A 26,568-nucleotide genomic window follows, 5' to 3' on the forward strand; every position below is an offset into this window, starting at 1 on the left:
CAGGTAGATAATGTCAGAGTGAGCCACAGGCCCAGGTATTTAATGGAGCAAGGGGCCCAATGGAATGGCATGAGGGATTGCAACATCGGTAGGTCTTAGGGGGGGTGGGGGGGACAGGGGTGAGGGATATGGTTAAGATTAATGCTTGGGACATAGACATTTTGATTTTGAAGCCAGATACCTCTTCAAAAGCACACTTAGTCCATACTAGTACCGGAAAGGATGCCTTGGGCTGGGCAAGAGTCAGTAGAAGGTCATCGGCGAGAGACAATTTTGTGGGCCTGCCCCATAAAGGTATACCAACAATTTCCTCTGTTTGTTCAGATGACAACTACCAAGGGCTTTACTGCCAGGGCAAATAGAAGGGGGAAAGCCCTGCCGGGTGCCCCTCCTTAAGTGTATAGTTTGAGACAGGCCTCCATTAACACAGATTTTAGTAGTTAGAGAGGTGTAGGAGGCAATGATCCTGTTGATCATTGCAGGGCCCAGACCTATCCTATGGATTACTACCTTTAAGAAAGGCCAGCTAACCCTATAAAAGGCCTTCTCCGCATCGAGCGAGAAAAGGCAAGCCGGAATAGCGTAGCAGTGTGACTTCTACACTAGCTGGGTCTGGTGGCGAAAGTTGTCTGCCCCGTGTCTATTATGTATGAAACTCAAAAGGAGAGGCAATTGTAAACCAGCTTTGCAATGCAATAGGTCTCGCATTTACGCGAGTTTGACAAATGGCAATGCCTTTTATTCTTGTTTTCGTTTTGAAACATAAATAAAAGGCAATGTCAATAGCTCAAACTTGCATAAATGCGAGACCTAGTGCATTGCAAATACAAACAGCTGTCCTGCAGTTCCCCCAGGCCACTAGCAGGCATCCACTTCTGTGAGGACAGTTGATCTCAGCAAAAAGACAGAAGTGGATGCCTGCTTGTTCCCCGGGGGGACTGACAATAAACAAACCATGTGAAGTGGCATTTTGTTGCTATGGCAACAAAATGGCATGGGACTGTCCACAGTCCCACGGACACGCGCATGCTGTTTGCAATGGACAAATGGCGAGAGCAGCCATCTTTGTCCATTGCAGTCGCGTGCATGAGAGCCCTTGCAGAATAGATTCCAAAAGGTGCTGTCCTGGCTAGAGCAGAGCATGCGCTGCTTTCGCCAGGCGAGACCTAAAAACAGTCATATCCACAACACTTTGTTTTGGCTGAAATAAGCAAGAAGTCTGTTAGTTCTTGCAATTTCTTTTCTTTCTTTTTCTTTCTTCTCAACAATAGACAAACACATGCAGTGTATGTTTCACCCAAAACATGGGCTTCTTCAGGGCAGTGTGATTTTACTGGCTACAATTGTGCATTTAAAGAATTGTTGCATTGCACTGAAGTATGCGAAGCAGCTGTTTTGGTTTGATTGCTGAACACGGTATATCGGTTTAAACATACACTAATATGGGACAAGGAACTTTGTGAAGACTTTGTGTTTTTTGGACACTTAATTGTTGTTGATATATTGTGACCACGGGTTTTCCCTGGTAGCTGGTCACTTGAGGTGGGCAATTTTCATTTAATTCTGTATTGGTGATTACTTTAGATGGTGCAGTGACCAAGTTCCCTAGTTGCTAATACTTTTTCAGTCCTATTATGTATGAAACCTACTTGATCCGGATGTAAAAGACCCGGGAGTTAGGGCTCTAGTCTGTTGGTAAGAATTTTATTATAAAATTTTGCATCTGCATTTAAAAGTGCAATTGGACGATAAAAGACGCATAGGGAAGGGTCTTTGCCCTGTTTTGGGTCCAGCGAGATTTCGGCCTCCGACATGGAGGGAATGAGCCCCGAGGTGGCTGTGAGGTTATTAAAAAGAGTCAGCAGGTGTTTGTGTAGTTGTGGGAAAAATCTACGATAGAAGGCTACAGGGAGGCCATCAAGCCCAGGGTGTTACCGAGGGGGAGGCTCCTCATGCCATGCTGAAGCTCCTTCATAAAGATAGGGGCCTCAAGCAGCTCCAAGTGGAGTGAGTCAAGCGAGTCCCATCTACAGCCCATGAGGTAATTATCGATGTCATCCCGAGGGGCCTCGTCGCCATTATAAAGGGCTTGTAAGAAGTCCTGAAATGATTGTTGGTTGGCCGCTTCTGAAGTAGCCCAGGTGCCCGTCGTAATCTGGTTCCCAGAGATGTGGGGGCGAGCTCATTGCTGCCAGAGCTCTTGCGCCAAGAGGGCTCCCACCTGGTTACCTCCCTCAGTATTTTTGCTTGAGAGCAAGCCGGGATCGCTCTGCCTGTTAATGCACCGTGCCTGTAGCTGATCCCCCAATAGAGCCTGATGCCATTTATTGCACCGGGATGGGGCGGAGTGGTCTAGACGTTCCAGGTCGGAGGTCGGCTGCTAGACCCAACTAGACCAGCTTGGCGCCTCTCGTCTGTGCAACTGATACAGTAGTGATGTCACTTCGAATGTTGGCTTTGAACCCATCCCAGTGTGTATGCACTGAGATATCAGGGTGCATGTTGGTCTCAAAATAATTTGCTGTCGCTTTGCGGATGTACTCAACATCAACGGGCTTGCATAGGAAATGCCGTCAGGGGCAATATCGGGTTGGTTCCCCCATTGTAGACCAAGTCAGTTCTAAGTGCGTATGGTCTGAGATCAAGATATCCCCTCCCCCAACTCCCCCCCCCCCCCCCCCCTCCAAATCCATTCTGTGACAGGTTGTCTTTGAGAAAATTCCTGAGATAAGCATCTTGGGCTTGATTGGGAGCATAGATCTATTTAAAATAGTGAGGAGGCAAGAACTTCATTGAACGGTAACCTTCAAGAAACAACCCTCCCCATCTTGGACCCCCTGCAATACTTTGGAACAGTAGGTGGCCTTGCAGAGAGGGGATAGCAACCCCAGCTGTCTTTGTGGTAGCATAAGCCCAGTGACAATTGGGCTATGTGGGGTTTGCCATGCGTGGGGTGTGTTGTCGGAGGAGGTGGGTTCCCTGTAAGAAAATAACATTGGCGTTCTGTTGGAGGAGACATCGCCACACCGGATTTCTTTGTTGGCCTTGTTAAGTACCTGCATTTTGAGAGCGAAACATTTAACACTGGAGACAGTTTCCATAAGTGGGAACTAAGAGATGAGCCCATGTGTCGAGCGTAAGTGGGCAACATGGGATAGGCCAGGGAGAGCAAGAGCAAGCGAGGCAGATCGGCAGGCAATAACATGGCTGCTCTCTACCATCGTGGTGTGCTGGGGTTTGACAAGTGCCTGTTGTGTTTAGTGCGCCTGTGTGTGGTGCAGGGTGAGCGGCGAGAGTGAAGGGTGATCTGTAAGAGTGACTGGTGGGTGCATGGAGAAAGGAGTTTGTGCAGATTGAGTAGTGTGTTCCTATGAGTTACAACAGACTATTGTCCATGTGTGCAGGCAGGATGAACAAAGTCCTTATATGAATGCAGGCTGAGAGGTTTAGCTGTGTGAGTGTAGGGTGAGTGGTGTGACTCCACGGTGAGTGCTGTGCTTGGGTGCGTGGTTTGAGTGCATGGTGAGTGAAAGATGAGCTGTGTGAGTGACAGGAGTGACTATGTGACTGCATAGTGAGCAATGTGACAGTGGGAGAGTAGGATGAAAGGAGCGATATCCGGGTGAGTGATGTGCTTGTTTGAGTGAGATTGCAGAGGGAGCAGTGAGAGTGACAGGTGAGTGACGTATCACATGAGTGCAGGGTGAGTTGTTTGCTCGTGTAAGTGTAGGGTGAAAAGTGTGAATGCATGGTAAGTGGTGTGAGTGTAGTGTGATCTCGGTGAGTGCAGGGTGAGCACTCTATCCCTTATACCAGTCAGAATCGTTTTTTTTTTTTTTTTTTTTGGAAACCGTTTATTGCATTTTGAAAAGTTACAAGTATGGGCCTACAACCACCCGGCCGGCCGCTAGAGTGACAAAAGCATATGACATACATACAGTAAGAGTCTCTTGGCGGTGCAGATTGGTAAAGCAGGAGCCATCAGTAGCGCAGGCCGCATAACTCAAGCCCACAATACGGTTTCCTTTTATCAAAACAGAACAACACAAAAAAACCACACCCGCAAGGCAACCCGCAATCCAAAGTGACGGCACGTGCTCCGTAAGTGGGGGATCCCGACCAGCAGCAAAACTCTGAAGAGGGGAATGGGAGTCGATCAGGGACTGGGGAACCACGTGCCCACGGCTGAGGGAGGGGGGTCGGCTAGGGGGACGGAGCTGGCGAGGCAGCCGGTAGCAGTGGCGGCTCACAAATACCCCCGCGGTAGGCGTTCCAGGGGCCCCAGATTTTCACCCACGCCCCAGGCTTACCCCTCGCCACATACACTACCTTTTCACGAAACATACACCAATCCATATGTTCTTTCCAGGCCAACACCGCCGGGGGCCTCTGGGATCCCCACAATTGGGCAATGTCACGCTTAGCTATCATGTATCCCAGAGTCACCCACCGCGTCTGCGGGACCGAATAGTCATTTGGTTCCCACACATTCAGCAAGCATCTCCTCGCTTCAGGCAACAGCGCGACACGCGTAACCACACGCAGAACCTCATGCACACCACGCCAGAATCTCTCCACCTTTGGGCACTCCCACAGTATATGCATGAAAGTTGCCAAAGCACCACAGCCACGCTTACACAATCCGTCACCGGCAAAGCCCATACGTAGAAGCCTTGGCCCCGTCACGTAAACCCGGTGAAGGATCTTAAGCTGGACGAAGCGAAGGCGAGCCGGGATGGCCACCTCCTTCGGAGAGGCCACCGCGGAAATCCAATCCTCGTCGTCCAGTTCCAGCCCGTCGGCAACCCAGGCCTCGCGGAGACTAATCAGCAGGCACGATCTGTCGTTGATCAGTTTTTTGTATATAAGGGAGATTGTGCTGTCTGGAACATGGCCATCCAGCACTCTGTCCTCCAGGGGGGAAGACTCCGGGATGGACGCGACATCCGGAAAGACGGAGCCCAGCGCGTGGCGGACTTGTAGGTACCGAAAGTACTCACTGCCTTGCAGCTGAAACTCCGTCTGCAGCGTCTCAAAAGTTTTGAATCCCCCCCTCGTCCAGAGATCTCCCACCTTGCTGATTCCGATCGTGTCCCACTTCTCGAAGCCCTTCGATGTCCACAAGGAGCCCAACCTCTCAGACGCATATAGCGGTGACGCCCGGGTCAAACGGTCCTTCCACCCCATAGCTGCATTAGCCGCGTGCCAGACACGCACCATGACACGCGTCGGTCCCGTCAGACGGGAGTCGGGCGCGCCAGAGTAGAGCGCTCGATTGTAATCGCCACCGGGCAGGAGCATCTTGTCCATTTCATATGCCGGGTTCAAGGCGGGCCCGTAAAGGCCATGATTAATTGCAGCTAGTTGGGAGGCCCAGTAATACCGTTTAATGTCCGGGAGGGCGACCCCCCCCATCGTACCACGGGAGCGTCAATTTAGCCAGAGCAATGCGCGGCCTCCCGTCCCAGAACAGGCGCCGCTGGAGGCTCTCCACCTCACGGAAGTAGCGCGCCGGAACCAAGTCCATAGTGTTCTGGAGGGCGTACAGAAAGCGCGGCAAGGACATCATCTTAACCCCTTCAGCGCTGGGCGAATTCCGCCGCGGTGCTGAAGGGTTCGAGCGCGGGCGGGCTCATGACGGAACGGTTCCGTCATGAGCACAGCTCAACCGTGGCTCATGACGGAACCGTTCCGTCATGAGCATGGAAGGGGTTAAACAAGGCCGCTCGGCCAAGCGGCGATAGCGGAAGACGCCGCCAACGCGCAACGTCCTCCTTCAGGCGCTGGAGGGGGGGCAGCAAGTTCCGCTCATAGCGGGCCTCCGGGTCTAGGGTAATATATATACCCAGGTACCGGAACCCCTGGGAGGCAATCTGGATCGGGCAGTCCCGTGGTAGGGCCGGAGCCTCCCCGGACAGCACATATACGCAGGATTTCGCCCAGTTGATGACGAGGCCTGAGTTACGACCGAAGGAGCGCAAAACATCAACCAGGACAATCAGCGATTTACGCGGGGAGGCGAGATACAAAAGGATATCATCGGCATAGAGGGACACGCGGTCCTCATGCTCGGGGGTCCAACGGAGACCACGGATAGAAGGGTGCCACCGTAGCCACTCCGCCAAAGGCTCCAAGGCCAGTGCAAACAGGAGCGGCGACAAGGGGCAACCCTGACGCGTGCCCCGCCCCAGCGCGAATGGGGCCGAGACTCGCCCATTCACCACCACCTGCGCCAATGGGCCCGAATACAACAATTTGACCCAGCCAATGAATCCCGGTCCAAATCCAAATTTCGCCAGCATCGCCCAGATGTATGGCCATTCAAGCGTGTCAAACGCCATGGTGGCGTCTAAGGACGCCAAGATGGCCGGCTCCCGCACAAACGGGACACGCGCGAGCACCCCGTGCAAGCGTCGCAGATTAAGAGCCGTGTTGCGGTGGGGTATAAAGCCAGATTGGTCTTGGTGGACCAAATCGCCCACCACGCCGACCAACCGGTTGGCCAACACCTTGGCGAGGATTTTGGGCTCCGCGTTCAAGAGCGAGATCGGCCTATAGGATGTGACCCGCTCACGGGGTCTCCCCTCCTTGTGGATCACCACGATTGTGGCCAGACGCTGGTCCGGCGGGAGGGAACCCTGCGAGTGGGCCGCCAGGAACATCGCGCGCAGGTGGGGCGCTAGTACATCCGGGCGTAGCTTGTAAAGCTCGATGGGGATACCATCGGGGCCCATGGCCTTGCCGGATGCAACCGAGCGAATAGCCAGGGCAATTTCGTCCGAGGTGGGAGGAGCGTCCAGCAAATCCCTGTCCTCCACCGTAAGGGAGGGCAGCGCGATGTCCCGAAGCAGGGCATGGGAATCTTCCTCCGAGCAGGGGGAAACCGGGGAGTACACCTCGCGGAAGTAATCCGCGAAGCAGGAGACAATGGCTTCCGGCTCGGTGACACACGCACCATCCATCCTCTCAATCAAAGGAACCACACGACTCGCTCTCTCCCTCTTATCCAACCACGCAATCAATTTGCCGGCCTTATCACCCACATCATACAATCGTCCCTGCTGCTCTCTACTGAGGCCCCTGGCCGCCTCCGTGACGAGGGCCCTATAGGCCGCCTGCTTGAGGTGTAGAACATGCAGCTTGGCATCCGTTACCCCGCTCCCCAGGTCACCCTCCAGTTCCGCAATCTCGGCCTCCACCCGGGTCACTTCCTCCCGCTCGCGCCTCCGGGCATGGGAGATAAAGGAGAGGGCCTCCCCTCTGAGAACTACCTTAAAAGCCTCCCACAGGGAGATGGCCGAAGGGACAGACCCCACATTCTCGTCAAAATATCGCTGTAAGGATTTGATCAAGTCGGCACGAATGGTGGGGTCGCGCAAATAGGAGCCACCCTGCCCTCCCCCCTCGGGAAGACATCGAAATGTAACAGCAATGGGGAGTGATCTGAAATACCCCGCGCCAGATGGCACACCTCCCCCACCCTCCCAGCATAGGCCGCCGGGACAAGGATGTAATCAAGCCGCGAGAGGCTACCATGGGCACCTGAGTGGAAGGTGTATTGCAGCTGTGCGGGATGCTTTAGTCGCCAGCAATCCACCAGGCCCAGTGTGTCTAAAAGGCCGGGCAGCCACGCCCGTGCCCGGGGGAGGTCCCTAGGGGGATGACGATCCATAGACCCAGAAGCCACCGCATTAAAGTCCCCCCCAACCACCAGCAGGCCACCCGGAAGGTCCAGGAGGAGGCGCCCCAGGTCCGCAAATGTAGTAGCTTGTAACCCAGGCGGGACGTACACTGATATAAAAATAAACACTCTACCCTCCATTCTACCCACCAGGACAGTGTAGCGTCCCCTCTCATCATGGCGCACCTCATCAATCTCCAACGGGAGCGAGTTCTTGATCATGATACCCACCCCCCGCGAGCCCGAAGTGAAGCCCGAATGGGCCACCAAACGATAGCCCCGCCGATTCATTGCATGAAAGGAGTTACCTATAAGGTGTGTCTCCTGCAGGAAGACAACATCTGGTGAAATACGTTTCAAGTACTGCAGGACCACACCACGCTTAATCCTATCCCCCAGGCCGTTAACATTCCATGACAACACAGTCAAATCCCTACCCCCCATCGTACGTAGAAGCAATCAGTCGTCCCCCACAGAGCATCTTGAGAGCAACAATACAGTAGCGGGTTTGCCTTGCGGTGCAAACAAACAACACACCCCCCCCACCCCCCCATCCCAACAGAACTCCCCCCTCCCTGCACCCCTGCATGAGCCCAGACAGCCCCCCCAAAGTGCAGTGTGCCTGTCGCCCCATAGATGAAACTAACTAGTCCCCCAGAGGAGGAGGGAAGCCCCCAACAGACCCCAAACGACCTCCATAGGAGGGGAACATATACGATCAATAAATGGTAAAGGAATGTTGTCCCGAGCAAGGCCCATTGTTCACCCCTCAATTCTGATCCGGCGGGCCCTCCCCGCCGACCGCACCCCCCCCCACCCCCTCGGCCTCGATCGCCTGGCAGAGTGTCCAACCAGTCCCCAGCCGCCTCGGGCCGGTCAAAGAAGTGCGTGCGACCATCCACCTCCACCCTCAGCTTAGCTGGAAAAAGCATTGAGTACTTAAGGTTCAGGTCCCGTAAGCGACGTTTAACACCGAGAAAACTCAGTCTCTGCTTTTGGACCGCCGGAGTAAAGTCTGGGTAGAAATGCACATCCATGTTATCAAGCTTGACCGGTCCCTGTTGCCTGGAGGTCTGCAGGATAGCGTCTCTGTCCCGAAAATTAAAAATCCGGGCAATGAGAGGCCGTGGCGGGGCACCGGCCTTAGGTCTGCCCCCAGGGACCCGGTGAGCACGTTCCACCGCAAAAAGCTTACTCAGCCCCCGGGGCTGGAGATGGGTAAGGATCAGTTCTTCCACAAAAAGATCTGCCGCCTCCGCCTCTCGTCCCTCCGGCACCCCCACAATACGAACATTATTCCTCCGGGCCCGACCCTCGGAATCCTCCAGTCGCCGGTCCATCAGGGCGCTCGCCTGGCCAAGCCGGCGCACCTCCTTCTGGAGGGCCACCACATCCGTCGTAAGGCTCGTTGTAGTGTGGGCCAGGGAATCGACCCGGTCGTTCGTTTTGGACAGGTCAGCCCTCACGAGGCTCACATCCACAAGGACCGAGTCTATTTTTTGCGCTAGGGTGTCGAAGCGCTGGTCCACCGAGGCCTTCATCTCTGCGATGGCGCCCATGACGTCCCGGAGGGTCAGATCCACCGGCTGAGCAGATGCCTCCGTCGGGCCCGCCTGGGATGTGCGCGATGTCTCCGGAGATCCCTTCTGGAGAGTGTAGCGGTCCATACTGTTGGATTGGTGCGCCGGGCCACGGCGGGTCGTCTTCACCTTCGCCCGGTCGCCATCTTGTTTGGTGGACATGCTTGCTCTCCCACCGTCGTGCCAATCTCCTCGAACGGGCCGATAAACCAGTTCACGGGTTCCGGGGGGGGGGGGGGGGAGGGCGACCACTGGACCGCAGGACGACCCACAGCCGGCGGGCCAGCCGGGCACCTGGACAAGGCCACACCACCGCACCCCGCTCCGCAGCCCTACCTCGCTCGAGGGCAAGGAGGGCGCAAAAGCGAAAGTGAAAGCGCGGGGTACGCGAGTCGCCCAGCCTTGCCCGCCGCTGTTGTTCACTTTGTCCCCGGATCGCCCCACTACTCCAATCCGGGGGGTCGGTGCGGAGAAGGCCGCAACCTTCGATCGGTGCTCCCACCGGTGTCCGGGGTCCGATTCGAACCCAAAAAACGGGTGGCGCCTCAGCTCGGGTTCACCGACACAGTCCCCTCAACAAGGACAGGATTTCGCCAGGATTAATTCAGGAGGTCGCGGAGGTCCTCGGGAGCCTCGCACCTACGCGGCCATCTTGGTTGCGCGCTAGGCTCCTCCTCCCAGAATCGTTTTTGGTGAAGCACAGAGCATGTGCATTGTATTCAGTGCTCCCTGAGCAAAAAGGATCGTTTTTTGTGATTTTTAATTAATTTTAAAACTGTGTGATTTTCATGTTGTAAATGCACTCAGCATACCTCTGATACACTTGCACGCATTTTCGCCCATCTATCACGGCGCTAGCTGCCGTTAGAGCTTCAAACCGGGCTCAGGCTTCTCTGCACTCGGCGGCCATCTTGAGTGGGGGCTAGAGTGGTGGGAGCGCTCTAGTGTACCACATATAAGGAGCCCTGAAGCAGCGCTCGCGAGATCTATCCCTTATACCAGTCAGAATCGTTTTTGGTGAAGCACAGAGCATGTGCATTGTATTCAGTGCTCCCTGAGCAAAAAGGATCGTTTTTTGTGATTTTTAATTAATTTTAAAACTGTGTGATTTTCATGTTGTAAATGCACTCAGCATACCTCTGATACACTTGCACGCATTTTCGCCCATCTATCACGGCGCTAGCTGCCGTTAGAGCTTCAAACCGGGCTCAGGCTTCTCTGCACTCGGCGGCCATCTTGAGTGGGGGCTAGAGTGGTGGGAGCGCTCTAGTGTACCACATATTAGGAAACAGTGTTCCACCGCGCTAGCGGTCGCGTTTGCGGGGGCGCCGTCGCTGCGCCGGAGTCTCGCCTGAGTCAGTCCGTCTGCGCCCGTCAGCGTCCCGGAAGCGCTCGGGAACGTTTTCTGGTGGGTTCCTTTTAGCTCTTGGCTCGATGTACACTAGAGATGATCTTCTGTCTTACAATGTACACACTGCTTCATGTCAGCGAGCTATCCCCTACTCTGCTGGGGATATTACTAAGTGCCCCACGTGTGGGTGGATGCCGGACCCCACAATTCCCTGTCCTGGCAAGCTCCCTCTTTTAGGTACTAACTGCGCCTTGTTAAATACTAGGTCTCTTCCTCAGCACGCTCTCGACATATATAATCTCTTAACACAAGATGACATAGATTGTCTCTTTCTCACAGAAACATGGCTCGGTGAGGGCTCGGAACCTGATCTGGCTATTGCCATCCCTCCCTCATATGCTATTTTCCGTCGAGACAGATGCAAGGGAAGGGGAGGCGGAGTGGCACTTATCATTAAAAGGCACATTCCTTGTACCATCTTGTCAACGGATGATTTACCTGACTGTGAAATCCTTGCCTTCTCCCTGGCCCTATCCCCCCATCAATCCTGCCTGGGGCTTTTGCTTTATAGACCACCTGGCCCTCTTGGCTCTTTTACTGAGGATTTGCTATCGATCATTTCCACACTGAGTCTTAGAACAAAACACTGCCTAATACTCGGGGACTTTAACATCCACATGGATAAGGGCGAGGATCCTGAAGTGCAAAAATTTCTGGATATGACATCGTCGGTGGGACTGCATATGTATTTACAGTCCCCTACACATGAGAAGGGGCATATTTTAGATCAAATTTTTTCGACCGTTCCGGTGGTCCTTTCCTCCCTTGCCCCAGTTCTTTGGTCGGACCATTTCCTAGCGGATTTCACGCTAGGACATCAGCCTGTGGCCGCCCGCATTTCGCAGCGGCTCGCTGCTCGTAGTTCTAGAGCCTTCCACAAAGTCACCCCGGCCATGATCACCCAGGCTTTAGATACCCATCCTTGTGTTTTTACGGGCAGACTGGAGGATGATGTGGTGTGTTTTCAGAATTGGCTCACTGCACGTTTGGAAGCCTTGGCACCATCTCGCCAGGTTAGATCTGAACTGGCACGAGCATCAGCCCCGTGGTTCTCTGCTGCCTTGGCGGCCAAGAGAAGGCACTGCAAGAGGCTGGAGAGAATTTGGAGGAGGCACTATGATACATCGGCTAAGCAGTCTTACAGAGCAGCAGTGAAAGAATATCACAGGGAGCTCGTTGCAGAGAAAAAATCCTATTTGGCCAGAAGGATCGAGGAAGCAGATAGCTCCTGCAAAGAGATCTTTAAGATTGTTAAAGAATTCATCTCTCCCTCCTGCTGCACTTCTGCATCTGCTTTCTCGGAACCTTGGATCATGGAGCTTGCAGTATTTTTTACTAATAAAATACGTACTATCCAGTCAGCGTTGCAAGGAACCCAGATCATCTTGAGCAAAGGTTCAGAGGTCGATGGCCTTTCCAACCCCTGGTTATGCCCACCAGCTATGCATATGGATTCTGTGGGCCCTACCCTGCACTGTTTTCCCTCTTTAGAGCCTCAGGCCTCGCTTGACCTTTTGTCTAGCCTGAAATCTGGCTCTCCTCTGGACCCTTGCCCCGCCAAGTGTCTTGCGACCCTGGCACCTGCCCTTAATCCGATCATCAACCCTCTCATTAATGCATCTTTGAAGTCGGGCAAAGTCCCCTCCTCCTGGAAACAGGCCTTAGTTCTTCCCCTCATTAAAAAACCAAATGCAGATGCTAAACTGCATTCTAATTATAGGCCAATCTCGCTGCTTCCTGCCCTGGCCAAGATCACTGAAAAGTGTGTTCATACCACCCTTACCAACTTTGTAGAGGGCAACTCCCTTTTACATCAGTCACAGTCTGGATTTAGATCTAACCTGAGCACCGAGACCGCTCTTCTTGAGGTTACTGAGATTGTGAAGGAGACCCTCGATAGGGGTGGAAAGGCCCTGCTTATCATGCTTGATTTGTCGGCGGCCTTCGACACCGTCCCCCACGACCTCCTCCTAATTAGACTCTGGGAGATTGGGCTGCGGGGTACGGTGTTCGCATGGTTTCAGTCTTTTTTGGCCGATCGGACACAAACGATCTGGGCCCCCCCTTTCTCCGCCCGGATGCCGCAGCTTAAGGTAGGGGTCCCGCAGGGCTCCATACTGAGTCCTTCCCTCTTTAATATCTTCCTTACACCTCTTGCGGCACGGGTGGAGGAGCTAGGGGCCCAGATCATATCCTATGCGGATGACACACAGCTCCTGTTCACTTGTGACAGGGGCTGTGACTTCGATGGAGCAGCCATTCGGAAGTGTTTGGAGTTTGTGTTTGACTGGTTTGGGAAAAATGGCCTCAAATGCAACTCCGACAAATCCGAGATATTGTTCTTTGGCTGTCCTGCAGACCCAAGTTGGAAGCTATGGTGGCCTTCGGCCATGTCTCCCCCTGCCAGCGATTCGGTTACAGCGAAGAACCTGGGTATGATGGTCGATAACACTCTTTCCTTTAAAACCCAGGTTGCCGGCTTGACTGGGAAGTGCTTTGCCATCTTAAGGATGTTGCGCAAGTTTCTGCCCTATTTATCTTTGGAGCATAAGAAAATTACGGTGCAAGCATTAATTGGCTCGCGCCTAGACTACGCCAACATCCTTTACTTAGGTCTTCCTGAGTATCTGCTGACTCGTCTGCAGATAGTTCAAAATTCTGCAGCCAGGGCAATCTTCGGTTTAACTAGAAGATCTAGGGCCAGCAATCTCCTGGTCTCTCTGCATTGGTTGCCGATTCGTAAGCGTATCTTCTTCAAGACCCTAACTACAGCTTTTAGGGCGCTTCATAATTTCGGCGCTGAATATCTGCAGAGAAGGGTCAATTTCTATCTTCCATCTAGACCTCTGAGATCTGCTGCCCAGGCCAAGGCTATTGTTCCAACAGTGAAGCGTGCTCGCTGTGGAGGTCGCTCCTTTAGTTACCTTGCACCCCGCCTCTGGAACACATTGCCCTTGACGTTGCGGGTGTGCACCAATCTCTCGGTTTTTAGGAAAGGACTTAAAACCTATCTGTTTGCTTTGTAATGCTGTTATGGTTAATTCTGGTTATGTTTTCTGTTATGGCTGTTTGTTTGCTGCTGGTATTTGGTGTGATGATCTTTAGCGCCGGGACGCTCTTTGGAGCAGCTGAGCGCTCTACAAAACAAACAGTAACATAACATAACATAACATAACATAACAATGTACTCATGTGACCGTAGAACAAGAGAGAATGGCGTGAGTTCATAGAAAGAGGCATACGTGCAGTATTGTTGCAGGGTAACAGCATGAGTGCGGTGTGATCACTGTGTGTAGGGTGAGTCGTGAAAGTGACAAGTGGAGTGTATGTGCGTGCAGGGTGAGCGGTATGCTTGTGTGAATGCAGGGTAGGAGGAGGGTGAATGGCGTGATGGCACGATGAGCATTGTGAGTGCAGTGTAATCGCTGTGAGTGCAGGGTGAACATAAAAGTGAAGGTTGACCAGTGAGAATGAGGAGGGAATTGTCTGAATCCAGGATGTATTCCTAAACAACTGGAATAACTCTGCATTGTATTGACAGCTGGCGTAGGGTTTCAGATACAAGTTAAACTATTGCTATTATGGCATCAATCAGGGTTGGAGGGTGGAGGAAATAATGTGCTGATCATGCAACAAACTTTCATTCTCCTGATTAGGGGTGCTAGCTGATCGGATTCATACCAGCACCACTGGTATTTTGATGTCCCAGCCAGTGCAAAAATAGGCAAATTCACCTAAAGCCGGTATTTTTAGCATTTATTTGTGCATACTTCAAACAGCAAATATAAATAGCACCTTTAAGTGTGATCTAGGGCTGCATTAATTATCCTTAACTAATAATTAAAGGAAACAAAGACCGAAAAGTCATGTTACGAATGAATTCATACCATTTTATATACAGCCCTATTTAGTGAAAAGGCGAGACCTTTGCAGATTCTTCAAACAACAACAAATGGCGGGTATTTTTCTCTAGGAAAGGTGGCATCTCTTCTCGTAAGATGCATTTTCACAAAATGCATTCTCCCACTGTGGCAGTAAAAATAAAATACAAATGTAAGGAATAGGCAGAGATGGCAGAGTGTGGACTCAGGGGTACTGGAACCAATGAGAAAATACAAAGCCTCATTAACCAGTTCGCAAAGGCATGTAAATGGTCACTCACCAAAGCCACACTCACTGCCATGCCGCCCCAGGGGGCCGTTGCGATATGTGATGTGTGGAAGAGCTGTGCCTCATGGGGGGGCTGCCACCCACCGGTTGCTCTCACCTGCGACAGCAGGGCGAATCAAAAAGTTCCCGGGAAGATGTTTCACTCAGTGTCGACTGCAAGTTTTGCCTCACATCTGGGCCGTCACACTGCAAACCTTCAGCCCGTCCACCCTCTGAGACCTCAGGGGCAGGGAGATGCCAGCTGCCCAAGGTTTCTGCCTTCCAGAGCTGGAGGCTGTTCAAGTCACTGTAGCAGGCTCTGTGATGGAAAGAAAACCCCTGGCAGCACTCTGACTTGGGGCTAGCAGTCGCCCTGCGGTTCTCCATTGCTTCCCCCACACACGTCGTCAGTGTTGCTTACAATCCCTGTATTGCTTCTGCGTTCCTCAGGCTTTCCCTTGTTCCTTTTATATCCCTTCCAGTCCTCCCCCCCCCCGATTGCTTTCACGTTACCTCCCCACAGTTTCCGCTTTTTGTGCTGAACGTCCCACGTGTTGCATCTGCATTTCCCCCACCCCTGCATTATTTCTGCTCCCCCCCACACATCCATGTAAAAAAAAAAAAAAAGTTTGTGCAATTTTTCTTTTTAGTTACCTGTCCAACTCGGATCTGTAGCTAAAAAAATATATTTTTAAAAAGCACCTGCATCATTTTGTAAACATACGCACTCACAAAATGACACGGATGGATGCAGCAAAGGCTTTTTTTTGTCCTTTTCAAAAAAAGTATTTTTAACTTTAGGCATTCTGCACAGCATCTAGGATGGCTAAAACCATTGGCAAAGCCTATGTCACTAAGGCGAGTCCTTTTGGCTTTGCCAATGCATGGTTCATCTTAACAATGCACAAACAACTATGTAAATAGAAGAGCCTATGGCTGTTACAATTTTTTATGAAGTTTTCTTTTTTTCCTATAAATGATTTTAACCTTAGTCTAGTTTCTGTAGAGACTTTTTTGACTTCATAAAGGGATAAAGAAGCAGTTTCACAAGTTTCTGCGGTAACTCCTCCAACAGATATGGTTTTTATTCTCGGTGAGCTGGTAAGGGCGTTGGACAAAGGTCCCAGGCAGAAGGCACCTGGCCCAGTGGATGCTTATAAGTCAGAGATGGACATTTGGGGCCCATATATGACCAAGGTTTTAAATGCTGCTGGAGCAGGACAAGTACCCTAATCCTGGACCTGTTCACATATTATTCCTATCTTTAAAGAAGGATCGAGAGATTCGAGACAGGATCCGAAATGCTGCCAACCAATTTCTCTACCCGACTCCTCTGCCAAACTACTGGGAAGGGTCTAGAGAGATTGGAAGCCTGGGCTGACTCAAATGATATATTAACACATGCCCGATATAGCTTTAGGAAAGGGATGGGAACTGTTGAGCAGTCGCTCAACCTAAATGTGTTGATGGATAAAGAAATCCAAGCTAAAGAGGGCTCCTTACACATGTGTTTTATTGGTTTAAGTTTTGCTTTTGATTTGGTTAATCTTTAACTCTGGGTATGTATGCAACAATTGGGGGTGCCAAAGAGAAATTATTTCGTTTCTCTTATACTTATACAGTCATTTAACTGCTAAAGTCCGTTATGGGTCAGAGGGTAAATTGATCGCACCTCTTAACCCTTTCGCCGTGGCAGGAATTCCGCCGCGTCGCTGGGGGGGGTTTGGGGGCAGCGCGGTGGCGCTGTGCTCATGACGGAGTGGTTCCGTCACGACTCCGCCCACTGCACTAATCGCCCGCACAGGCGGGGAATTAGCGCCGCGTGGGCGGAGCGGCCGCCAACGGCCGTAGCATGACGGAACCACTCCGTCATGAGCACAGCGCAACCGTGGCTCATGACGGAGTGGTTCCGTCATGAGCGGGGAAGGGGTTAAAAAAGGGGAGGAGTTCGGCAGGGGTGTGTGGAAACGCCCTTCCTCTTCTCTTTATATATTAATGGGTTGGATGAAAAATGTCAGCGTGAATACTTGGATACCCCTAGAACTGGAGGGCAACCAATACCATTACTCTTGTACTCCGATGATGCTGCAGTTTTGGCGCTCACCCCGACAATTCTGAAAAAACCTTGTCTCTGATTTACTAAGAACCGAACTGCTATTATGGCATTCTGTCTGGCAGGAAGAAGACACGCACTTTACCAGATCTATTATTGAAGACTTTATGGGGCTTGATCACACAAATAAAATCCCCTGGTTGAAGCATATAAAGCACGTGCTGGGAGGGCTCGGCCAGATAGACGTGGATTTTGTGATTGTGCAGTATGTAATATGATTTGAATTTCATACGGTTTTATTGTGTAAATTGTAATAGTCTAATATTTTATAGTTTTATTAAGAGCCAATTATATATGAAATGTTAACTATTTTTAATAATCTAGTATTGTACTGTATGACTTTCGTTTTGCTTTTATGGTTTCATGCTATAAACCGAATAAAGTTTATCAAATCGACTTCATAAATAGTCTTCTTACTTTAAAAAAAATATTTTTAAACAGGTGGACCTTAGATTTGATTTATGGTTTCTTATAGTATATTTTTCCTTCTCCTGCTTAAAATCTGTCATTAGGAATATAATAGTTTCAGTAAACCGCTGGAAAATCCAGCATTCGTTGATTGTATAAATCGGGGCTGAAATAATCAGCCCTGACACTGGTTAAAGCGAGAAATTTATTTGAATGTATGGTGCACTAAAACACTTGGTACATGCTGCTGAGAAGCTCCCCAACACAAATATTGCTCTAGTGCCACATAGTGTCTGCCAGGATACGTTTCCACATCAACTCTTATACTTGGGGATTCTTTAGTAGAAATCAGCTTATCTGTGGAAAAAGTTTATCCACCAGAAATAAACATTACCCAAGATAACTAAGTTGTCCAAATGCAAAAAATAGCTCAAATCTGGAAGTGGCGTACGGAATCGGACCTGCACTGACGTGACTGCGGTCTAGAGGAGGCGGAGGCTGAGCGCGCGGCGGACCGCGGCTGTTCTTGCCCAAGACTGCATGGATCGGCGGCGGCACCAGCTGGAGGCTGTGCTGCGTCTGGAGCTGTGCAGAGGCAGCGGTCGACGGATCCTGACCGGTGGATCCCCCCTTGAGTGACGGCCCTTGACTCCCCCCCAGCCTGTGGGCCTGATGCCGGTGAGGGCTTGGGCCCGGGTGGGGTTTGCTGGTGGGTGGGCTTGGATCCCTGGACTTGGCCTTGCTTGGGGCGCCCCGAGAACGCCCCCCCCTCTCCCCTTGATTCGCTGAGGGATACCTCGGCCCCCCCGATTTTTGGGGGGGCCCGGCGCCCTTCTGGAGCAGTGACGATCGGTGGAAGATCTCGGCGGAGGCTCTGGGACCGGCGTGAGGCCCCTATCCCCCTGTGTACCATATTGCTGGTTTGCAGGGGCAGCCGGGCGCCCGCAGCGGCCTGGGCTGTAGTGAGCTGCTGCGGGGCCGCTGTGCTTGTAGCGACTTCTCGTGCCCAACAGAGGAGGGGTTCTGGTGAGGCATGCAGTGGTGGTGCTGGCATTGTCCTGAGGTCTCTGGCTCCCGCATTACGCTTACGCCCAGTGTGAGCTGAAGACGACATGAAGTGAGGTGTGATTGTAGAGTGGAATGCTATTGGGTGATCCTGGTCGCATTCAGCCTGGTTGAGCGTCAGGGTTGGGGGTCCGGCGAGTCTGGTCCCTGTAGGGGTCTACTTGGCTTTCCCTCCCGAGCAGCGGAAGCGGCTAGGCTAGGCCTGGTGCGGCTTGCTGTAAGGGGGTCAGATTCCGTGAGGCCTGGCCCGGAGTCCTGTCCCGGTTCGGTCTGAGACACTGCCCTTCCGTCTGACACGGGCAGACGAAGCCGCGGAGGGGTGTTCCATCCCGCCGGACCTACCTGGCCTTGACGTCAGTCCTTGTCTTGAATCTCCACCTGCCCTCTCTCCTCACAATGGGCAAAGACAAACCTGGTACAGCTGCCCCCAAACAAAATATGATCGATCACTATACCACCACCACTGTGGGGAAGGAGGGTGCCAGGGGCTTGTCTCAAGACAATGCAACTCTGCTTGCCGCTATCAATCAATCGTGGACCGCATTTGAAGCCCAGATTGGGGCGGTCGGTTCCGAGGTGTCTTTTCTCCACCAAGATCTTCATAAAGCTGTGGATCGGATTACCGAACCGGAAACCAGGGTCTCAACAGTGGAGGACACTGTGACCACCCTCCAGAAGAAGGTTGATAAACTCACCGTGGTCACGAGAGAGTTGGCCTCAGGGGTCGAGGACGCGGAACGTAGGGCGCGGCGCAACAACATTCGCCTGGTGGGCTTTCCAGAAGGATGCAAGGGCACATCAATGGATGATTTCCTCTCTGGCTGGTTCAAATCGCTGCTGCCACCCGAATCTATGTCCCTTTGTTTTGCGATTGAGAGGGCCCACCGTGCCCTGACTAAGAAGCCACCTCCTGGAGAGCGCCTGAGACCTGAGATCGCCCGGCTCCTCGACTATGCAGACCGCAATGCCATCCTCCGATTCGCCCGGATTCACAAGGACAAAATGATTTACAACTCCCACATAATCATGGTCTTCCCTGACTATACCAGGTTGGTGCAGCAGCAGCGCCAATCCTTTGTGGCGGCTAAACATAGGCTCCGGGAACTGAACTTATCCGATGCGTTATTGTTCCCCGCCAGTATGAAAGTGATTTTCAACGCCAAGACCCACTTCTTTGACTCTCCTGAGGAGGTATTCGCTTGGACTGCCGAGAAGCGTAACTTCAAACCGCACTTGCCGCCACCGCTGGGCTCCGACTCCTCGCAGGGGTCCCACAGAAGCGTCCGGCAGGGCGGAGACACATCACCGAGACGGCACAGATCCCGGTATAACTGGTGTGCTCATGGTCAGTCATCGCAGGTGCCTCCAGCCTGGGTCCCCCGGCGGCTGTTCTATTGGCCTATATAGACAAGGTGTTCGACTCCTTGAGTTGGACCTACCTCTTTAAGCTTCTAGAGGCCGTAAATCTGGGTCCACGGTTCATAACTTATGTGCGACTTCTGTACACTGACCTCACCACCTCAGTTCGTGCGGCAGGATGCTGCTCGGCCCCCTTTCCCATTTGCAGGGGCACGCGACAGGGATGTCCCCTCTCCCCGCTTTTGTTCGCCTTAGCGATAGTCTTTGGCGGCGTGGGTGCACCGGGACCCCCTGGTCAGGGAGATGGACTGGTCACAGGAACATTTGGATAGAATTGCGCTCTATGCGGATGATGCCCTTTTCTTTATGTCAAACCCTTGGTTCTCGGGGCCCCGGGTCCTCCAAATCCTTTGCATCTTTGGCGAGACCACGGGTCTCTACGCCAACCCGTCCAAATCTACATTTTTCCCATTCACGGGGACCAGAGGAGTCAGGCCTGGGAGTTGATCATTGCCGAAATGGTTTCAAATACCCGGGGGGTTATATTTCGCTGTGTCCCAATGTCTCCTGGTCGCACAATATTGCTCCACTGCTCCAAGCTGTTCGAAATGAGACGACGATCTGGTCCCAAATACCCCTATCTCTGTACGGAAGGTCCGCGATTTTCAAGATGGTGTCCTTACTACGCCTACCCCATCGGCTCCAGAGTTATCTATACTCCATCCCTCCGTCGTGGTTCACTCAGATGAATGCACTTTTGAATAGATTCCTCTGGCAAGGGGACGCGATCCGAGTGGCGCTTTCCCATGTACACAATCCATGTATTGCGGGGGAATTTCGGCAGCAGATGTTCACGCGTATTACTCCGCCTCGCACCTCTAGTGATCAATGAATGGTGATATGGGCCCCAGACAGACCCGGCATACGCCCTTGAGTGGATCGCCATGGCTGGGACACCCGTGCTCCATTTCCTGTACAGCAATGCATCATTGGACACACTTCCTCCGGCATGCCAAACAGTCATACAGACATGGAGGTGGGCGGTTCGGTCATGGGGTAGACTGACAGGCTCCTCTCTTCTTTGGCAGGGTACCTATTTACGTCTGGTTTCAGCGCTTTGTGGGTTCCGCAAATGAGACCTCATTGGTATTTCCACGTTCAGAGATATTATACAGGGGACCCCTCTTAAATCCTTTCAAAGGCTGCTATCAGATTATGACCTACACAAAGAACAGTTCCATCACTATTTGCAGCTTCGACATGCCTTAGCCCCACAGATTCGGCAGGTGGAGTCCCTGCCAGAGTTCCACCCGCTGGAGGGTCGTCTGCTGATGGGAGACATTGGGGATCACAAAATTAGGCACATCTACCAGACACTCAATACACAAACCAGGACCACTATCCATAAAACCAGAGAGGCGTGGGCTGCAGAACCTGCCGGCCCTCACAGATGATTGGGCCGAGGCCTTGGCTAGCCCTCGGAATGCAGCTGTGTTCACCAGATACAGACTTATCCAGTTTAAATACCTCCACAGGGTATGGAAAATGGGTGCAATCCAGTCTCCTGTGTGTCTCCACTGCCGTGCCGAAGATGGGTCGTTTTTACACACGGTGTGGAGCTGCCCAGCAATTCAGTGCAGAATGTCGTCTTGTTTGGGCTGCGTCCTGGCTTGGGATTTTCCGTTAGACCCCAAATTAGCGCTTCTACATAGCAAAGAAGACATTAGAGGGAACCGTTATAAGAGACCCCTTTTATTCCTGGGCCTTACGTTAGCTAAGCGAGACATAGTGCAGCACTGGAAGGACCCATCCCCACCCAGCGTCACTAATTGAAAAAAGGTGTTAGATAGATGCATGTCTACTGATATTGTGGTTTTCCAGGTGAGAGGGTGCCCACAGAAGCACAAGATCTGGTCTCGGTGGGCAGCTTACAAAGGTATAGATTTGTCCCCATTGTCGCAGGTCGCCACGGTTTATCCCATTGAACAATTGGTTGTGAGCAATTCACCTGTTTAGTGCACTGTTGTTGATGATACGTGGCTGGAAATCTATAAATCCTGTACCTGTAATGTTTTTTAAGTATGTTTGGTGCGTCTTGGGGGTGCGGGGGTTTCTTGTTTCCTTGGTCTTTTGTTCCGCAGACTCTTCGGGATTTTTACGATGTACCTAGAGATTCTATCTTATGCAATTCCTTTGTACTTGCCCATCTGGTACGCTGAAAACTCAATAAAATTTGTTGTTAAAGAAAAAAAAAAGATTTTCTGCCTCAAAATGTTTGAGACAAGTTGTGCAAAACAGTTGCTTCTTTACTCCTTACCATTGATGGAAACGCTTGAATTAGGTATGATATGGCCACAGCCACATATTATTTTGAGTTTGAACAATGTTGTGGGTTTTGCTTAGCATTTAATGATAGTCATGTCTAAATGATTTGTATAGTAAAGGCTAAAAAATTAGAGGATCCTTCTAAAGAACAATTAACCTACACATGTTGAATTTGTTTTCTTTTATTGTGAATCAGAAGTAAATATGAATTGTGATTGCCATTTTACTAGACTGAGACTTAACAGATATATGGATTTTAGTAGGCTATAGTTAAATCCAATTATTGACATTACCAATGTTTGTAATGGTTTAAAAGTGCATGTATGTGTTTTGAATATTTGTAACTGAGTAATCAGCCCAAGAAATGATTTATGTATAACGGTGCCAATTGGGGTAATGGTAGAATGTGAATTTAAACATGAGCAAACATTAATTTGTAAAAGTATTGTTAAACGTATGCTATTGACTAACAAATAGAATAGTGATAATCTGAGGTAGCTCTTGAAACCCTTGAGTACTTTTTTTAGAATAACTTTTAGCATTGCAGAATGATTAAAGCATGCTGCAAGGGCACGATTTTCACCTTCATAGTCAAGTACATTGATACCCTAAAATACAGATTATCCAACCCTAGAACCATAGGTTAGTGCATGTTTTGGACCCAGCTCTGACAGCCGTACAAACATGCCCTCCCCACATTCCTGCTCTCCCCGGGATCCACCTGCGATACCAGAGTGTGATTGACAGGGCGCAACAATGTATTGAAACCCAGTAACGTGCATTTATTTTCTCTTTTAGATGTAAGGCTACGTAAGCTAGCCGAAGAAAAGGATGAATTACTGTCGCAGGTAATCATGGAACTTTATTACCGATACCCAACAAATCTGATCTTATAAAGCAGTTTAACTGTGAATGTACATTTATAAAAATGCTGTGTAAAAATGTAAATCTGCAGTGCACTTTTTTAGGTCTCGCCTGGCGTTCCAGCGCGAGTGCACTGCTCGCTCTGCGAGGGCTTCTTGGAATCAATACGGTTTCAGAACTCGTGTCTTTGCTCCGCTCTTACATTTTATTGGTGTGCGTCTTTTGGTGTCATTGAATATGCTGAACGGAGTATGATGATTGTACCGACGGCTTTTTAGTCCCCTCTGGTTGCCACCCTGTCCTCTTTTGGCCCTGCCCCCCTGGACTGGATCTTTTACTTGCGGCGGGAGACAGTGTCTCTTAATTAGCCGCTAAGCACTTTTTGTCTTGTATTGCTGCGTTTATCTTCAAGAATGGCTGACGCGCCTTTCATTTCTCTGGCACGGCTTGTTTCTTGTATTAGCGCCTTTATCTGTTTACATCGGATGAAAGCTCGGATCCAGCCAGGCAGAACGCATTTGCGGGGTTAGTTCCTTTGCAGCGCTTGTTTTCAGCAGACATGTGGATTTTGTTTTATATATATATATAATTCCTGGAAGCTACAAACATGTTCCTGTTTGTAGAAATACATCACAGGGCAAGGGCTCGGATTGGCTCTCAGAATTTTCGCACCCCCCCCCCCCCTCCCCCCGAGCTAGATTTGGCCATTGTTTTAAAGGAGCTAGCATGTGTGCTTTGGGAGGTGGAGTGGATTTTATTGGCTCAGCACGAAATGCGCTCAGCTGATGGCATTTTCAGTTTCCAACCGGAAGGTAGCGCGTGTAAACCAAATTGGTTTAATTATATGTTTTCGGAGCCTGCGCTGCTTTGGTTTTATCAGCACGGCACCCACTTTATGGACGCCACGCTTCATGATTGATATTCATGTTTTTATTTTTTTATACAGGAGGTAGCGTTCGTGCTTTTGGAGGTGGAGCGGATTTTATGGGGTTTGATTTATTGTTGAAGACCGTGCACCTTTTATTGGATCGGTATAGCACTCGCTTCACGGCCACCATGGTTAAGGTTTCAGCATAGCGGCTGCTTCAAGAGGCTGTATGCCTAACTTTTAACTACACTCCGCTTTCCGCTTTCACCATCGCAGACACTTCATAGCTGGTGCCGGTACGTGAAGACACCGATCTTTGCAAATTAATGGAGAGGAGCCTATTGTGTTTACTGCTTGTTGAGGATTGTCAGCGGGGCACATCATGATTCCTGGCCTCATGAGCATGTCCTGATGGTAAAGGTTCGAATGCCTCCCCTTGAGCCTGCGCTTGTGCCATCAGGGGCTCACTTAACCTTGTGAAGGGCCGCAAGATGTGCACGCCAGCATGCAACAGTACATTCAAATGGTACTTGGGTGACACTACTCTTTTGTTCGGTGATGCATTTCCCCCTTCTGATGAGGGAGTTAGACGAGGTCCCTGGTAGTTGGTGAATAACCTGCTATTGTTTAAATGTCTGACAGGGTGTTTTGCTGTAGTCCTCTGGTCTTATGTGTTCTCCTTGGCTGTAGAACCAGTGCTGCTTTGATGGTGAGTGGAAGGGGCATACAATATCGCCTGAAATTTTTATGTGTAGTAACACGATCAGCTGTACATGTAAACTATTTCAAAAATAAAGATACAGAATACTGCACCGCAAGAATATTTTTACGAAACATTCTCCTGTGTCATTGTTCTGGTCCTGTTTACAGTGCACTTAAAGCTGAGCCCTTGTAGACAGGGCTCGATTAACAACCTTGTTAGCTTTCCACCCCATGTCACTTGAACACGTGCCCTACGCATACTCCAGGCCAGACTGTACTGTGTTGGTTAGGGCTATTGTCTGACATGTACGCACTGATCGTGACCTCACAGGACCCTAAAAAGTCATTACATTCCCCCCCGACCCACATCAGTGACTAGTTTTCGACTTCTCAGTATTGTAACTGGGTGTGTTTAGTTTTCTAATTCTAGTTCTAGCCATTTGGGGTGCTGCAGCTAAACTGAGGCAAGGGCACATCCAGGTCACATCCGAGGTCACTTGATGCTATTTTAAGGTATTTTTTAAGCGCTAGCCCTCAACATCAAAGTGGTCTCTGGGCGCTATACAGTGGGCACAGGGTAAAGTGCACCATTCCTTACTCCTGTAAAACTCTGTAGCCTTGAAACAAAGTTTTTGCTATGTAAATTCACACAGACTCCCACATGAACTAAGATAAATATAATCGTAAGGAAGGGATTCATTCTGCTATAAAGATATAAAAATAGTGTAATGGGATTGAGGAGATGGCGGCGCACCCAGCACCACAAGTAGTGCCCATGGGATCCCTCCAGAGGTTGCACTAGTGCTTACTATCCATATGCCTCTTAGTACTCTCATCCACACTCACAAGCTTTCTAGCACACACTGCTATTCTCCGCAACACTCTCCATCCTTCTGACTAAATTGCTCTTATTCTCATCACTCTATCCTTCTGCATCACACTGCTCTTCTCCTCCTCCTACAATCTCCCTCACACTGCTCTTCTACACCTATCTACTTCCTTATGCCCAATACTAAGCAAATAATCTTACCTTCCTACTACCTCACACTACTCTTCTACTTCTCACACTTTCCTTACTTCAAAATCAAGTTAATCTCCTCCACGCTTTCTTCCTTCTCCCTCATACTACTCTCCCCACTCCCCTTTCTTCTGCCTCATGCTACTTTCCTCCTCACTATACTTCATTAACCCTCATGCTATTCTTCTACTCTCTGTCCCAAATCTTAAACACTGGTCTTTTCCTTCAAACGCTATGCGTTAAACTACTACACACATAACAATTACAATTCAACCAACATAAAGGCACAACATATCACGTACAAACACTCAATAAGACCTAGCTAAAATACAATACCATTAAAGAAAATAGCTTTAAGGTAAACAAAGGCAAGACCTATTGCATTTCCAATGCTTGTTCTTACAGTGTAGTTTAGTAATTGTCTTACGTCTGTGAACTTATTTCCAAAGTGATGGAAAGTACACCACCTTGTGGTTCACTACTTCAAATGTGCCCCATTTAAATCCAGTTGTTATATGCTTCCCATATGGCTTTTCACGTTCGTTCCATTTTTTTCCATCAATCCGTGCGGACTGAAAATGGATTTTTATCAAGGACTGTTAATGAGTGCCCAGTTTCTTCTTTTTTCCTCTTCATTGACTATTGTGGCCTTTGGGGCAGAAGGCCCGGATACCTGCAGAAACTGTTAGACCACTGTGCACCGTCTTGAAACCTGCAGTCAGTAACAGCTGAGCAAACCGCTAGCCTTCGAGTGGCTGAAGGACTGAGATAGATCCTTAAGAATGGCGGCTCTGAAACTGGAATGCCTTGAATCCTTGCCCCAGGGTGGAACTGAAACAGAACTCTCAGGAAATATCTTCAAAAGTAAACTAATCGGCCTTGTTTTACCTGAACTAGCCACAAATCAGACCTTACCATTGGAGAATGTTGGAAGCCGCCCCCCCTCCCCCCCCCCCATTCTTTATAAGTAGATGGGGCAGAATTATGTAAAATGGTGTACAGGTGCTATCTGCCAGGCAGTTTGC

At 50.5% G+C, this 26,568-nt stretch overlaps 1 protein-coding gene across 14 annotated transcripts in view; it reads left to right on the plus strand.

Moving 5' to 3' along the window:
* The window catches only part of LRRFIP2 (LRR binding FLII interacting protein 2), a 412,043-nt gene that overhangs the window by 335,261 nt on the left and 50,214 nt on the right, over positions 1 to 26,568 (plus strand). For all 14 annotated transcript variants that reach the window (XM_085607556.1, XM_085607555.1, XM_085607540.1 and 11 more), the window contains one exon: positions 22,890 to 22,939. In XM_085607556.1, the coding sequence (XP_085463682.1) occupies positions 22,890 to 22,939 (50 nt within the window). The remainder of the gene's footprint in view (positions 1 to 22,889; positions 22,940 to 26,568) is intronic.

The sequence above is a fragment of the Triturus cristatus genome, chromosome 5_2 (genome assembly GCF_964204655.1).
Source record: "Triturus cristatus chromosome 5_2, aTriCri1.1, whole genome shotgun sequence".
Lineage (NCBI taxonomy): Eukaryota > Metazoa > Chordata > Amphibia > Caudata > Salamandridae > Triturus > Triturus cristatus.